Source organism: Sprattus sprattus (genome assembly GCF_963457725.1).
Source record: "Sprattus sprattus genome assembly, chromosome: 11".
NCBI lineage: Eukaryota > Metazoa > Chordata > Actinopteri > Clupeiformes > Clupeidae > Sprattus > Sprattus sprattus.
This window is the reverse complement of record NC_137909.1, coordinates 30,369,836-30,385,152: the sequence shown is the minus strand read 5'-3', so window position 1 is coordinate 30,385,152 and position 15,317 is coordinate 30,369,836. Positions and strand designations below refer to the sequence as shown.

The 15,317-nt window shown below is 46.9% G+C and overlaps 2 protein-coding genes across 2 annotated transcripts in view; one reads left to right on the top strand and one right to left on the bottom strand.

Annotated features, from left to right (window-relative positions):
• LOC308372026 (ras-related protein Rab-8B) overlaps positions 1-11,903 on the bottom strand; it is a 21,933-nt gene extending 10,030 nt beyond the window's left edge. The window contains exons 1-2 of the mRNA XM_080847120.1: positions 11,755-11,903; positions 2,264-2,324 (exon numbers count right to left, since the gene is read on the bottom strand). Of these exons, the coding sequence (XP_080703246.1) occupies positions 2,264-2,324; positions 11,755-11,878 (185 nt within the window). The 5' untranslated portion in view covers positions 11,879-11,903. The remainder of the gene's footprint in view (positions 1-2,263; positions 2,325-11,754) is intronic.
• Positions 11,904-12,868: 965 nt separating this feature from the next.
• LOC308372831 (small ribosomal subunit protein eS27-like) lies at positions 12,869-15,307 on the top strand. The gene is made up of 4 exons (XM_080848162.1): positions 12,869-12,960; positions 13,775-13,883; positions 14,015-14,125; positions 15,070-15,307. Exons 1-4 carry the CDS (start codon positions 12,955-12,957, stop codon positions 15,096-15,098), a joined length of 255 nt encoding a protein of 84 aa, XP_080704288.1. The 5' UTR covers positions 12,869-12,954; the 3' UTR covers positions 15,099-15,307.
• The last annotated feature ends 10 nt before the right edge of the window (positions 15,308-15,317 follow it).

Sequence of the window (15,317 nt, the reverse complement as noted above, 5' to 3'; positions counted from 1 at the left end):
AGAGAGATAGAGAGGACGAACGGAAGAGTGTGAGAGTGAGGACTCAGGGTCCAGGGGATGGGTGGAGAGATAGAGAGAGAGATAGAGAGGACGAACGGAAGAGTGTGAGAGTGAGGACTCAGGGTCCAGGGGATGGGTGGAGAGATAGAGAGAGAGATAGAGAGGACGAACGGAAGAGTGTGAGAGTGAGGACTCAGGGTCCAGGGGATGGGTGGAGAGGGAAGAGTGTGTGAGAGTGAGGACTCAGGGTCCAGGGGATGGGTGGAGAGATAGAGAGAGAGAGAGAGAGGACGAACGGAAGAGTGTGTGAGAGTGAGGACTCAGGGTCCAGGGGATGGGTGGAGAGATAGAGAGAGAGATAGAGAGAGAGAGAGAGAGAGGACGAACGGAAGAGTGTGTGAGAGTGAGGACTCAGGGTCCAGGGGATGGGTGGAGAGATAGAGAGAGAGAGGACGAACGGAAGAGTGTGTGAGAGTGAGGACTCAGGGTCCAGGGGATGGGTGGAGAGATAGAGAGAGAGAGAGAGAGGACGAACGGAAGAGTGTGTGAGAGTGAGGACTCAGGGTCCAGGGGATGGGTGGAGAGATAGAGAGAGAGAGAGAGAGGACGAACGGAAGAGTGTGTGAGAGTGAGGACTCAGGGTCCAGGGGATGGGTGGAGAGAGAGAGAGAGAGAGGACGAACGGAAGAGTGTGTGAGAGTGAGGACTCAGGGTACAGGGGATGGGTGGAGAGGGAAGAGTGTGTGAGAGTGAGGACTCAGGGTCCAGGGGATGGGTGGAGAGGGAAGAGTGTGTGAGAGTGAGGACTCAGGGTCCAGGGGATGGGTGGAGAGGGAAGAGTGTGTGAGAGTGAGGACTCAGGGTCCAGGGGATGGGTGGAGAGGGAAGAGTGTGTGAGAGTGAGGACTCAGGGTCCAGGGGATGGGTGGAGAGGGAAGAGGAAAGGGAAGGAAAGGACCAGTGTGATGGTCATCAGGCCACTGTCCACTTCCTGTGGTCACCACACACACACACACACACACACACACACACACACACACACACACACACACACACACACACACACACACACACACACACACACACACACACACACACACACACACACACACAAGCCACACACACACACACACACACACACACACACACACACACACACACATACATACACACATACACACACACACCAGCCACACACACACACAAGCCACACACACACACACCTCTAGCCTGTCTCTTGTATCTATCAGCACTGCTCAGTAAAGGCCTACTTTAACTCTCTCATCTTGGTCCTACCTCTATGGATGGATCCCTCCCTGTCACATTCAGGTTGCTTTACTAGCATGACATTTCAGTGTTGCTAATGTTAAGAACATCAGAGTAAAATAGAGAGAATATTAAACAAAACAAAAAGAGAGAATTTAGAGCAAAAGATCTGTCTTCATTTTCCATATTTGACACAGTGAAGCAGCACGTTCTCCCCCGCCTCAAGCCTGACCGTGACCACATATTCTTCGCCAGCTTAGTGTTTAAGGACAACTTTGGGCATGTCATCTCAGGCCTCTAGCGCCGGAGCGGAGTGGTCCAGGACGCCTCACCACCTCTCTCAGGTCTCTATCACAGGTGTGTGCTGGATAAGGACGTCTCCCACCATCTCATCTCACGGCCTGCTGCCATCACTGAGACTCTCTCTCAGGTCTCCATCAAGTGGTGTGGTTAACAATCACCATTATCACCACTGGGGTGACAGGGTACAGGAGGTAGAGAAGGCGTTTAGTAATCAGAAGGTTGTCGAAGTGTCCTTGGGCAAAACACTGAACCCCTAATTGCTCCTGATGTGCAGTGTGCCATCAGTGTAAAATATAAACTGTGTATACATCCTTTGGATAAAAGCGTCTGTTAAATGATGGAATGAAATATAAATGCACCATCGCAGGACCAGCCTGCCTCTATAAGTGAAAGGCTGAGGTTAAGGATGACTGTTGCCATGGCACTTGTGACCTGACTCATGCCTCTGACGTTTCCCATCTCATCTTCCACAGCAGCGTAACAACGAGGCAGACAGGAAGCGTTGAGCATTTAAAAAGTGCCTTGTCACCCTTCTCCCGGCTTAACGGACCGGGGGAGGTAACGGACGGATAGGAACAGATGTTGGCTGGACGGCAACCATGTTCTGGAGCGGCTGGCGGCACACACACACACACACACACACACACACACACACACTCAACCGTGTTCCGGAGCAGCAGGCTGCAGCTCTTACCATATCTGCAGCTTGATTTTCTTGCCATTGAGCTCGATCGTTCGGATTTTGAAGTCAATTCCTGTGAGGAGAGAAGAGATGGAGATGTCATGAGCACGCGTCACGAGGCGGCAGATAGCAGTCACACATGGCAAATGCAATTAGCACACACACACACACACACTCCATGACACACAGAGACCCACGTGTATGACCACCAAGGACTTTTCACCCATTAACATTTTATGAGACAACTTGTCGCGCTAACATCACTAGAAACTCACCCTCACCACTCTCAATCCGCTCTGGGAACCTTTAGAGGTTTAAGGGTTGAGCATGCAGCTCACACACACACTGGTAATAATTGATAGGATGCCACAGGGAGAAAGTGACAGAACGGCTCAGAAAGTTAAACACTCGAGCCAGTGATATGCTCCACTGGAGGCCGTACTGACAGTGTGTGTGTGTGTGTGTGTGTGTGTGTGTGTGTGTGTGTACTTGAGCCAGTGATATGCTCCACAAGAGGCCCTGCTGACAGATGACTACACACAGCAGCAGAGACCGAACCTACAGGGGAAAATGGAACTCGTCCTTGTGCCAGACAGAATCTGCCTGTGAACACACACAGGGGTAATTGTGTGTGTGTGTGTGTGTGTGTGTGTGTGTGTGTGTGTGTGTGTGTGTGCCAGAGAGAATCTGCCAGTGAACACACACAGGTGTAATTTATGCTTGCTGTCAAACAGTTCAGTGTGACCTTAGAGTGGACTGAAGAGGGCTGGTGACACCCACACCAGGCCCAGATGGAATCCTGTGTGTGTGTGTGTGTGTGTGTGTGTGTGTGTGTGTGTGTGTGCGTGTGTGTGTGTGTATGTGAGTGAGAGAGAGTGTGTGTGTCTGAGAGTGTGTGTGTATGTGTGTGTGAGAGTGTGTGTGTGAGTGTGGCTGTGTGTGTGTGGTGTGTGTGTGTGTGTGTGTGTGCGTGTCTCTGTGTGTGTGTGTCTGTGTGTGTGTGTGTGTGTGTGTGTGCCCAGATGATGAATTGCTTCGCTAACGACTGGTGAGACTTCAAGGTGGCCCGATGCTGATATCCCACGGCAACCAAGATGGTGCCGGACGAAGCTATCAATATTGACAGAGCCTCACATAGGAGGAGGGACCACTGGACCGAACACGGCCAAATGGACGGAGCACAGCACTTCAAATATCGACAGTAAATACAGCCATGATGCGTCTGTGAAAAGCACACAGTTTTACTCGGTCTCTCCCTCGGACCATCCTTGAGGCTTTACTTGTAAAGGATGACATGAGCAACACCAGGGCTGCATGATAAAACCAAATGAAGTATATAAATCATTTCAATTAAGTACTGTTTTGGCGTTTTAAGTACTGTTTTGGCGTGGAGGCAATTACTCATTGGATGACTGTCTGCTCACCCAGTTTAAATGTCACAGGTCTAAATGCCGAATGGAGCTCTAAGGTGATGGGATGTGTGGCTGTTTCTACGCAGTGACAGGCACAGCTAAGCCCTACACACACACACAAAACTACACACACACACACACACACACACACACACACACACACACACACACACACACACACACACACACACACACACACACACACACACACACTATGGATTGAGAACGCGCTGAAACGCTGACGCGGGTGGCATTAGGAGGGATCGAGCCGCTGGCGCGTTGTGAGGCAAATCCTTCGAAAGCATAAAAATGCAGAAGCAGGCACCTCCCTACAGCCGCAGCCGCAGCAGCCGCAGCAGCAGCAGCCGCATCAATCTGGGCGCACCATGCAGAGCTTGGGCATCTCCTCCAACCCGTTCAGGACTCATTTGCCCAGCAACAGGGGTGGCAGGGGGTGGCAGGGGGTGGCAGGCGGTGCCAGGCCTAGGAGGACTGCCACAGTTGGGCTGAAGGGGATTTGCAATGTGATTTTTTTTTCTAATCGTAATAGGTACGTCTAGAGGCTCCAGGAGAGAATGAGTGAATGAAAAGAGAACTGTTCGTTAAGCTGCCACTTACCACAACAAAGGTGTCGGTCTTGTGTCAGTTTGAGCCATAAGCTTGAATGTCAAAGTGTGAAGCAATTTCCGCCACCGACTTTAAATAACCGACCTGTTCACAGGAGAGTTAGCGACTTGAAGATCTAGGAGTGTGATTAAACAAGGGGCTTCATTGCTCCACGTTAAAGTGTGAGGTTTACATCAGCCTGTCTTGCAGTCAGGACTTTGTGTCTCTTTCCCCCCCCCCCCAACCCCTCCCAGTGGCTACCTAACTAAAGCTAAATACAGCCATAGTTTCACAACACACACACACACACACACACACACACACACACACATATACAGCCATAGTTTCACAACACAGCACTACAGCTGACACCTTCATAGAAGCGATGAAGGTGGGGGGTGGGGCGAGGCATTTCAGGCTACAAATAGCCAGGTGGAAGTATATATGCTATATGAAACAACTCACTAACACCTAAAGTTCAGTCTCTCGCTCAGTGCTAAGGGGCTAATAGGGTTGAGTAAAGTCTCCTCTCTCAGATTGCAGCTGTGGCCACTAACGGCCAACCTGTGAGTAGTGGCACTGTGGCTTTTCACAGTGTGGGGTTGGGGTTAGGGTGCGGAAATATACAAGAGCCACGTGGTACTATGGTATTAACAAAGCTCAGCAAAACTAAACATAAACAAATTACGCATACACCTTGCCTGGCAACCTTTCTCTCTCTCCTTCTATATCATATTGCTAATGCTTACTGATACTGATACAGTGGCCATATTACCTACTGTTAATTGTTTACCTAAATGTATCTCCTTATCTGTTCATCAAAAACATGTCTACTAACCAAATGTGCTTTCTCTCTTACAGTGTGACCTTTGCAAGCAAATGTGGATGGCTGTGGAAACGTTGTTCCTCATCACCATATCCATTAAGTACATATACGCGTATTGGCAGCCGAAGTGGCTTTTTACAGTGCTATGGCACAACCCTCTTGGATTAAGATTTATAATCCATCACCCCCGTAACGCCTGCCAAGAGAATGGCCAACATGCGAGAGGCACACAGCAGCTGACACACGCCGAGAGAATGAGGACACGGTTGCCTCACGGCGAGAGGCACCAGAGGAAGTGGTGAGCGGTACACATCTGCACTCCTCCTGTGGCCCACCTGTTTCCGGAGCAGGTGATGAAAGCCCCAGAGCCCAGAGCACAGAACCCAGAACCCAGAGCACAGAACCCAGAGAGCACAGAGAGCAGAGAGCAGAGAGCAGAGAGCCCAGAGCAGAGAGCAGAGAGCAGAGAGCAGAGAGCACAGAGCAGAGAGCACAGAGCACAGAGCAGAGAGCACAGAGCACAGAGCACAGAGCAGAGAGCAGAGAGCCCAGAGCAGAGAGCCCAGAGCAGAGAGCAGAGAGCCCAGAGCAGAGAGCAGAGAGCAGAGAGCCCAGAGCCCAAGGACCCAGAGCAGAGAGCCCAGAGCCCAGAGCAGAGAACCCAGAGCCCAGAGCAGAGAGCAGAGAGCCCAGAGCACAGAGCAGAGAGCAGAGAGCAGAGAGCAGAGAGCAGAGAGCAGAGAGCAGAGAGCCCAGAGCAGAGAGCAGAGAGCACAGAGCAGAGAGCACAGAGCAGATAGCAGAGAGCAGAGAGCCCAGAGCAGAGAGTAGAGAGCAGAGAGCAGAGAGCAGAGAGCAGAGAGCAGAGCACAGAGCACAGAGCCCAGAGCAGAGAGCAGAGAGCAGAGAGCAGAGAGCAGAGAGCAGAGAGCAGAGAGCCCAGAGCAGAGCCCAGAGCCCAGAGCAGAGAGCAGAGAGCAGAGAGCAGAGAGCAGAGCCCAGAGCAGAGAGCAGAGAGCAGAGCCCAGAGCAGAGCCCAGAGCAGAGCCCAGAGCCCAGAGCCCAGAGCAGAGAGCAGAGAGCAGAGAGCCCAGAGCAGAGAGCAGAGAGCAGAGAGCCCAGAGCAGAGAGCAGAGAGCAGAGAGCAGAGAGCAGAGAGCAGAGAGCAGAGAGAGCAGAGCACAGAGCAGAGAGCAGAGAGCAGAGAGCAGAGAGCAGAGAGAAGAGAGCAGAGAGCAGAGAGCAGAGAGCAAATAGCAGAGAGCAGAGAGCAAATAGCAGAGAGCAGAGAGCAGAGAGCAGAGAGCAGAGAGCAGAGAGCAAATAGCAGAGAGCACAGAGCAGAGAGCAGAGAGCAGAGAGCAGAGAGCAGAGAGCAGAGAGCAAATAGCAGAGAGCAGAGAGCAGAGAGCACAGAGCAGAGAGCAGAGAGCAGAGAGCAGAGAGCAGAGAGCAGAGAGCAGAGAGAAGAGAGCAGAGAGCAGAGAGCAGAGAGCCCAGAGCAGAGAGTAGAGAGCAGAGAGCAGAGAGCAGATAGCAGAGAGCAGAGAGCAAATAGCAGAGAGCAGAGAGCAGAGAGCAGAGAGCAGAGAGCAGAGCCCAGAGCCCAGAGCCCGCAGGCCGCCCATCATCCTCTGCAGGATCAGGGGGTGAACACTGAGCACGCAGCACGCAGACTTGAACCGTGTGTCGACTGGAAACTATCAAATCTTCTGTGTTGACACCACACACGTGGCAAACTAAGTGCCCTTTCTGCTGAACCACTTCTTGCATTATGTAGCAGGAGAGGAGAAAAAGACAGAGAGAGAGAGAGAGAGAGAGAGAGAGAGAGAGAGAGAGAGAGAGAGACAGAGAGAGAGACAGAGACAGAGAGAGGGGGGGGGAGAGGAGAGGAGGAGAACACATGCATGAGTGAGAGAGAAAGTGATATGGTAGAGAGCTGGAGGAGAGAAGAAAAGAAAAAAAAAGAGAGTGAGAGCATTAGGAAGTGAGAGAGGTGTGGGAGCATAGGGACAGAAAGTGACAAACAGAGAGAGAGAGAGAGAGCGAGAGAGAGAATGACGAGGGCGAGCAGCAACGGTAAATGAGAGAAAGAGAGATAATGAGAGATAGGGTATGAGTCATAGGAAACAGACAGGGCCTCCTCTCCTGCTCCGAGGTGTTGCGGAGGGGGGGGGGTGGGGTGGGTGGGTCGTCCCGCAGGCGGGGCTGAGGTCTCTGACCCCCTGGACTCCAGGAGGAAGTCCCTCACGGCTGGCCGCGGCGCAGAGCGAAGCAGAGGGCTACTCTGGCGGAAGAATGCAGTTGAGAGAGCGTCACGTCACGAGACCCGACCCCACGGCGACTCCTAACAGAGCTGGCCTGTGTTCGCTCCAGGGGCTGAGCTCCAGGACACACACACACACACACACACACACACACACACACACACACACACACACACAACACACACACACACAACACACACACACACACACACACTAACCCTAACCCTCCAAGGGCTGAGCTCCAGGACACACCAGGCCTTTCACAACGCTCCCGGCTCCCACCATGACAAAGGAAAAGCAAAACAACTGAGACCCACCCTGTTCGTATCGTACGCGCTTCACACGGGCCCAAGCATGACTGCCTCAGTGTTCCGCTCACCAAGACCACGCTGTCCAGTCCACTGGACGTGCCTTGGCTGGAGGGAGAAGCCGTCAGTGGCGTAGCAGTAGTTAGTCACCCACGCGTCATTTCACAGGGTAACAAAAAAAAACACACTAAGCACGGGACCTGTTTAGTTCCTTATGCAAAACCACTGGCAGGCCCGATGTTGGATTCACTTATGCTTTGAGCAACGCTTTCATTTCCCTTCGGGTGCTTTTATGTCCTGCCTGTCCTGTATGGACGGTTTTCTAGCATTTTCAGCCACAGACTGATCCCTCCTCGGCACACCACAAAGCGCCTTGGCCAGTCCTTTGTGCCAGTAGCCATCAGACTCCACAACCAACACAACCACCAAACATTTAGTATTATGGAATGTACACCAGTGGAGCTGCACTATGTTGTCTATTTATTTTATTTATTTTTCAAATTTGTATTAATTTATTGTTTTATGTTTATGTATATACTTGAATCCTATTCCTACTACCTTGCTGCTTTGACAATTGAATTTCCCTCACGGGATTAACACAAGTTTATCTATCTACCTATCTATCTCCTCAGTTATGGGTTAAATTCAGCTTTGTACATGGAGTTCTGTTCTGGGAGGAACAACGCCAGCACAGATGTGGTTGTAAAGATAGCATTTATCAGAGGAGCAGGGGAGGAAGGGCCCCTGAAGTCTGACAGCTAGAAACGATAGAGGAATGCTGTGTTCCTTTAGCAGTGGTACCAGCTAGAAGTGATAGAGGAATGCTGTGTTCCTTTAGCAGCGGTACCAGCTAGAAGTGATAGAGGAATGCTGTGTTCCTTTAGCAGCGGTACCAGCTAGAAGTGATAGAGGAATGCTGTGTTCCTTTAGCAGCGGTACCAGCTAGAAGTGATAGAGGAATGCTGTGTTCCTTTAGCAGTGGTACCAGCTAGAAGTGATAGAGGAATGCTGTGTTCCTTTAGCAGTGGTACCAGCTAGAAGTGATAGAGGAATGCTGTGTTCCTTTAGCAGCGGTACCAGCTAGAAGTGATAGAGGAATGCTGTGTTCCTTTAGCAGCGGTACCAGCTAGAAGTGATAGAGGAATGCTGTGTTCCTTTAGCAGCGGTACCAGCTAGAAGGGATAGAGGAATGCTGTGTTCCTTTAGCAGCGGTACCAGCTAGAAGTGATAGAGGAATGCTGTGTTCCTTTAGCAGCGGTATCAGCTAGAAGTGATAGAGGAATGCTGTGTTCCTTTAGCAGCGGTACCAGCTAGAAGTGATAGAGGAATGCTGTGTTCCTTTAGCAGCGGTACCAGCTAGAAGTGATAGAGGAATGCTGTGTTCCTTTAGCAGCGGTACCAGCTAGAAGTGATAGAGGAATGCTGTGTTCCTTTAGCAGCGGTACCAGCTAGAAGTGATAGAGGAATGCTGTGTTCCTTTAGCAGCGGTACCAGCTAGAAGTGATAGAGGAATGCTGTGTTCCTTTAGCAGCGGTACCAGCTAGAAGTGATAGAGGAATGCTGTGTTCCTTTAGCAGCGGTACCAGCTAGAAGTGATAGAGGAATGCTGTGTTCCTTTAGCAGCGGTACCAGCTAGAAGTGATAGAGGAATGCTGTGTTCCTTTAGCAGCGGTACCAGCTAGAAGTGATAGAGGAATGCTGTGTTCCTTTAGCAGCGGTACCAGCTAGAAGTGATAGAGGAATGCTGTGTTCCTTTAGCAGCGGTACCAGCTAGAAGTGATAGAGGAATGCTGTGTTCCTTTAGCAGCGGTACCAGCCAGTCAGGCAGCAGAGGAGCCTAAGTCTAAGATAGCATCATTCTGAATAGGCAGAAGCTACCTTTTCATGTTTTTTTTTTTGTCTTTTTTCCTGGGACTCAGTGCAGTTTTGTCTTTGTTTTTCACAAGCAGGGGAAACAAATAATAGGCAGAAGCTACCTTTTCATGTTCTTTCTTCATAGGACTAAAGTGCAGTTTTCTCTTTGTTGTTCACAAGCAGGGGAAAACAAATCTCTCACATTCTTCCAATGGCACCACTGAAAAGAAAGAGAACCTTCAGGCTACTTTATAGTGTGTTTCTTTATTTAAGCGCTTTTGTCCTTTTCCTCTCAAAACATGATCTGTCTAAAATAACCCAGGCCACTCTTCATCTTGCCAGAGGGAATGTATTGTAACGTGGAGTTTAAAAAAAAAAAAAACACTCTCTTTCAAATGGAGTCAAGCCGACAGACACAATCAGAACTTTTTATAGGAGTCTACTTGAGGAGGGGACTTGTGGAAACCGAACAGAAGGCGACATTTCAAACAAAAGCAGGGTAGACGATGACGTTTTAATGCCTCTCTGCCATAATCAGACGGAAATCAGCGACAGGAAACGACCAAACCTCCCCATCCACGCACACACAAGATTAATTGCGTCAACTGCTCGACAACATCACAACCAGTCAAACAGCAGGAATAGCCTGCATATTTGGACCTAGGCATTGGACATTGGCCTTCTGAAGTTTGGGATACATCTCCAACAGAGACGGTGTCAGGGGGAGTCTGGTAAACGCCCATGAAGGCCTCACGGGAGCCGGTTCAAGTGTAAACCTCCGCTCTTCCACCTGTGACATCTTACATAAACAGTGTCACATATCCTCTGAGCTGATCCACGCGATGGTCGGGTCGGGAGGGGAAGAGTGGGGTTCGCTCTGAGTCTCACCCATTCGGACTGGTTCAGTGCTCTGGTGGCATGTGTGCCCAGCCATTCACAATAGCACAGCTTTCATACGTGCAACGCAATCTGCCTATCAATAATGGATGCCTGACTTAACTTTTTCCTGCTTGCGTCATGTTTGTAGGCATGATACAGAGGAGACACAGAAGTGCTTGGACACATGAGGACTTTATAAATGCAATCAAATGAGGGCAATTACTCTGAGGAAGTTGGGGGTGTGCCGGGGGGCGAGGGGGCTTTCGTAAACACTCACAACACAACCACTCTGGCACTGATACACATGCTAGGCCTTACGAGGCTGACGGGGATGAGAAAGTTGACCCACAGCAAGTGAAGCCTTACATCACTCAGATATCACAACATGAAAATGCTGCTCAGGCAGAATAAAACAATCATTAGGCTAGTGGATTGACTTTCAGTAACTCTGTTCTCTATGAGTCACTGAATGGCCACGAGAGTCACAGGATCAGATCCTTCTTTTTAAGACTCGCGGCTTAGTCTTTTTAGGTCAATAAAGCCTGGTCAAGAGCAGAGGTCAGCCATATCAAAACTATGTTTCAAATTACATCTAACTGTAAGCAATAGAAAAGACAATAGACAATTTCCATGGACAAGATCTGAAATTCAAACATATTTTTTATGAATATTTAGTCGGCTTGGATAATGTCGTCAAGAGTTAACTCACTATCCAACACGTATTATTCAGAGGTTGAAAATAAGCAATTAGGTAGGCCTTTTGGCATACTTATTCGTATCTGTTATAAACATCCGAGTTATGTGTCAATAACTGTCAATAGCTGAATCAATGACGGAAATTCAACAAATTCATCTGATGTCCCTTGTAAAACACAAACAGCCTACTGCCCGGTATTATTGGTAAACACATTGGCATGGTGGAATGTACAATACAGCACTATACGTACCCTGCCCTTCTGTTTCAATAGTAGGCTAAGTCACCCTCAAAGGGTAACCTATGTGCTAGAACATCTGCCCAGCCAGCCAGACGGGTTTTGGGGAGGCTATACAACACTCAGAGTCACAACATGGATACCGTTATACTTTGTGACTGAATACGATACTTAAAATGTTCAGCATGGCGAATTCCTGTCTGAATTGTACCCTAGGATACATGAAATAACTGTCGCTGCGGCCTCCCTATTCCATTTTATATTGCAACTACACACATTCCATTAGATAACATGTTTAATTTGAAAACCCTGTTGATTGTATCATCAATCAGTTAAGATATGCAATAGGCTATTAAAATGAAGAAGCCCCTTGGTGCAGCCGTACCCTCCCACCCAAGAAAAGAACCCGGTGAACTGACCGATCGTTGATATGAAGGTAGTATTAAAGGCGTCTTCGCTGAACCTGAAGAGCAGACATGTCTTCCCAACTCCGCTGTCTCCTATGAGCAAAAGTTTAAAAAGATAGTCGTACGTTTTCGCCATTTACCCCCAGTTCCACCTCTCGTAAATGACAATCTAGAAACAAGCTGTTTAGTCCTTTGACTGAAGCTCTGATCGAAATACATACAGTGAGGAATGAGGGTGGACCAATTATGTGACGTCAACGCGCTGACGTTCTTCCGCGCTGGGCTGCTTAGGGCAATGTAGTTTTCATAAACTTATGCATTGTGTGTTTGTCATGTTATTATACTATTGTGTTTTGTGTAACAATTCTGCACTTTTTGTTGAGTTTGTTGTTATTTTTATTTTTAATGTATCAATAAAAAAAACGAATCTTATATGCACTAAAATGTCAGATATTGTAAACACAAAGTACGCACTACAAATTATTTGTACGTTTTAAAGATTCAATATATTCATAATTACGAAAGCTATATAAATAACTTGGAAAAAGTTTCAATTTAAAAACGATCAAACATGAGACAGATAACGGTAGATGCAGCCTTTTTTGCGGAAGTAGGGCGTCATCGGGTTGCCAGATTATTTTTAAACCCACTGTTTTCTGGGGAATTTCTGTGGGTCTCAGTTTCGGTTTATGTGACTACGCACTTTCACAGCCTGTAATAGCCTACCTTCCCTTCAGAGTAGCCGTTGGTCTTTCAGTCAGTTATAGTTTTAGTAGGCCTGTGTCTCGCACCCTACTTCAAAGTTGGCTTCTGTGCTGTGAGGTAACCAAGCTTACAATTACCGGAGATAATTCAATACACAATTACAATTTATTATAATAACACTGATGATTTAATTAATATGTCTGGCATTCTTTTATATTTTGACATTTCCATTTTCACAAATATTGCAGTTATATAAAACACAGTATGGAAAGTTAACATATCTGACACTTCAGGCAAAATATATTCTCCACACTGTCAGAAGACTAAATCAACAATAGCATGATATAATTTCTTTAGGTCTCAACATGTCTTTCAAGCATCGTTTCCAAGGATTAATAAAAACAGTCTTGGCAACCAACAGCTCTAGCTATCCAACCAGCCAACGCAGCGAGCTTCAGGTACAGAGACCAATCAATCTGCGTATGTGAAAATCGTATACTTGACAAAATGCCCGTAAGTACAATTGGTCTTTTTACATTTGAAACGACGTTTTGTCACCGTGGCAATCGTTTGCATCGAGAAATCAGGAATAGCATTACCAGATTGCAGTGATTCCGACATTTTCAGATTGTTCTGTGTGTGTTTATTGAAAAAGTTTTCTTAACACATGGCGCGCTGGGAAAGGCTTTGTTACAGGCCTGCCTGGGTTTATGTCGCACATGTCAGACGTATACAAGTACAACAGTACACTTTAATAATTTGCATTATTGCTCTTAAGCTTATGCTTGGCATTCTATGATCAATTTTAAAGTATGTGTGAGGAAAGCATATGCTTACAGCTAAATGTATTAGCGAGTCAGCAACCTAACTTGCCAAATGCATGCTAGCATGATGACTTCGGAGGTGTAACGTTAGTGTAGTAAAAATCAAATTGGGCTTGCGTGTTACGTCTTTTTTCGTCGATTTGTATAATGTTTTAAAGCTGCGTATCTACTTTCTGTGTCGATGTCACAAAATATTCAGTAGCTTCCGGATTTGTATAATGTTTTAAAGCTGCGTATCTACTTTCTGTGTCGATGTCACAAAATATTCAGTAGCTTCATGTGTTGTTGTCATCTCATTAATTTAACCCTTGCATCTCCCTTCTGTCGCGTCTTTGGTGAAAGTGTAAGATTTGTTACATTGCTGACAGGGAGAAAAGCCTTTCAGATCAAATGTGTACTCCAGGACAAACTTTGCGCTTCAAAATATGTGTTTCTAACAAGATAGTTTTATAGCTGGTCGGGTTAAGTTTGGTAAAATCCTTTTTCCTTTTTGTATTGCACAGTTGGCTATAGACATGCTCCATCCCTCTCTGGACATTGAGAGGAGGCTACACAAGAAAAAGAGACTGGTACAAAATCCCAACTCTTACTTCATGGATGTAAAATGTCCAGGTAAGGACTCTGAAGCTGACGAACACAGACTTTATAATCCGCCGTTTACCCATTCACAAGATTTGCGCCATTTGTGAGGTGTGTTGTCTCTCTCCGCTCACGATATAACGGGAACATTTGTTTTTCCATAGGATGCTATAAGATCACAACTGTGTTCAGCCATGCCCAGACAGTGGTGCTGTGTGTGGGGTGCTCCACTGTACTCTGTCAGCCTACAGGAGGAAAGGCCAGGCTGACCGAAGGTATGCACAGTTCACATGTACACTGAAGGCACAAATGAATACAACATTCACTGAAGGCACAAATTAATACAACATGCACTAAAGGCACAAATTAATACAACATTCACTGAAGGCACAAATTAATACAACATGCACTAAAGGCACAAATTAATACAACATTCACTGAAGGCACAAATTAATACAACATTCACTGAAGGCACTAATACAACATTAATACAACTTTGTGGTACATACACTTGAGTACTCAAATCAACTACAACTCAGAAGCATTGCGATTTACTTATATGATTGTCTTTCTTTATGTACCACAAAACATAGGAGTAAAAAAAGAGAAAATAGGAGATAATTGGCCAAAACACTAAAAATAAAACTAAATGCATAGGAATCATCCCATGTCAGGTGGCGATGACTGATACCCCTTTTTTCACCAAGGCCGTGCAGTCCAGTTGGTGGAAGAGGGTTAAAGGCACACAGTGCAACTTTCGAGGCTTAAAAATAAACATTCAATTTCTAGTCTTTTTTACACATAGTAAGTTTCAATAACTCCATACCATTACATATCGACATTCAAGGAGCAAAGATGAGACGTCGTTGTGTGGTGAGAACTGATAGAAAATCGATAACAGCAACAATCGCCGCCATTTTCTTTATTTTTTGTGACCCACAATAAATAAAGCAGGATTCCAGTCAATGGAAAAATGGCCTCTCCCCACCGGCGATTGTTGTTGTTTACGATTTTCTATCAGTTCTCACCACACAACGACGTCTCATCTTTGCTCCTTGAATGTCGATATGTAATGGTATGGAGTTATTGAAACTTACGTGTAAAAAAGACTAGAAATTGAATGTTTATTTTTCATTGAATGTTTATATAAAGTTGCACTGGGTGCCTTTAAGAGTGCAATGACAAGAGTACTAACCAAATCCCCCCTTATGTGTTTCAGGATGCTCTTTCAGGAGAAAGCAACATTGAACAGGATGATGAAATGGAATTAATGATCATGATGATGGGGGTTGTGTCACTGATCAATGCCGTTACTATTCATTGATTACAATGAATGAAGTATTGATATGTAATTATGTATGAATGATACATGGCTAATTATGTATGAATGGTACATGGCTTCTTTCTACCATGTCATCAGTCTCTCCCTTTTTGAATAAAGGTGGTAATAGCATGGATTTCAACCTG

Coding starts and splice junctions, on each gene's coding strand:
- LOC308372831 (XM_080848162.1), top strand. Junction 13,884..14,014: donor CATGGATGTAAAATGTCCAG/GTAAGGACTCTG, acceptor GTTTTTCCATAG/GATGCTATAAGATCACAACT. Junction 14,126..15,069: donor AAAGGCCAGGCTGACCGAAG/GTATGCACAGTT, acceptor TATGTGTTTCAG/GATGCTCTTTCAGGAGAAAG.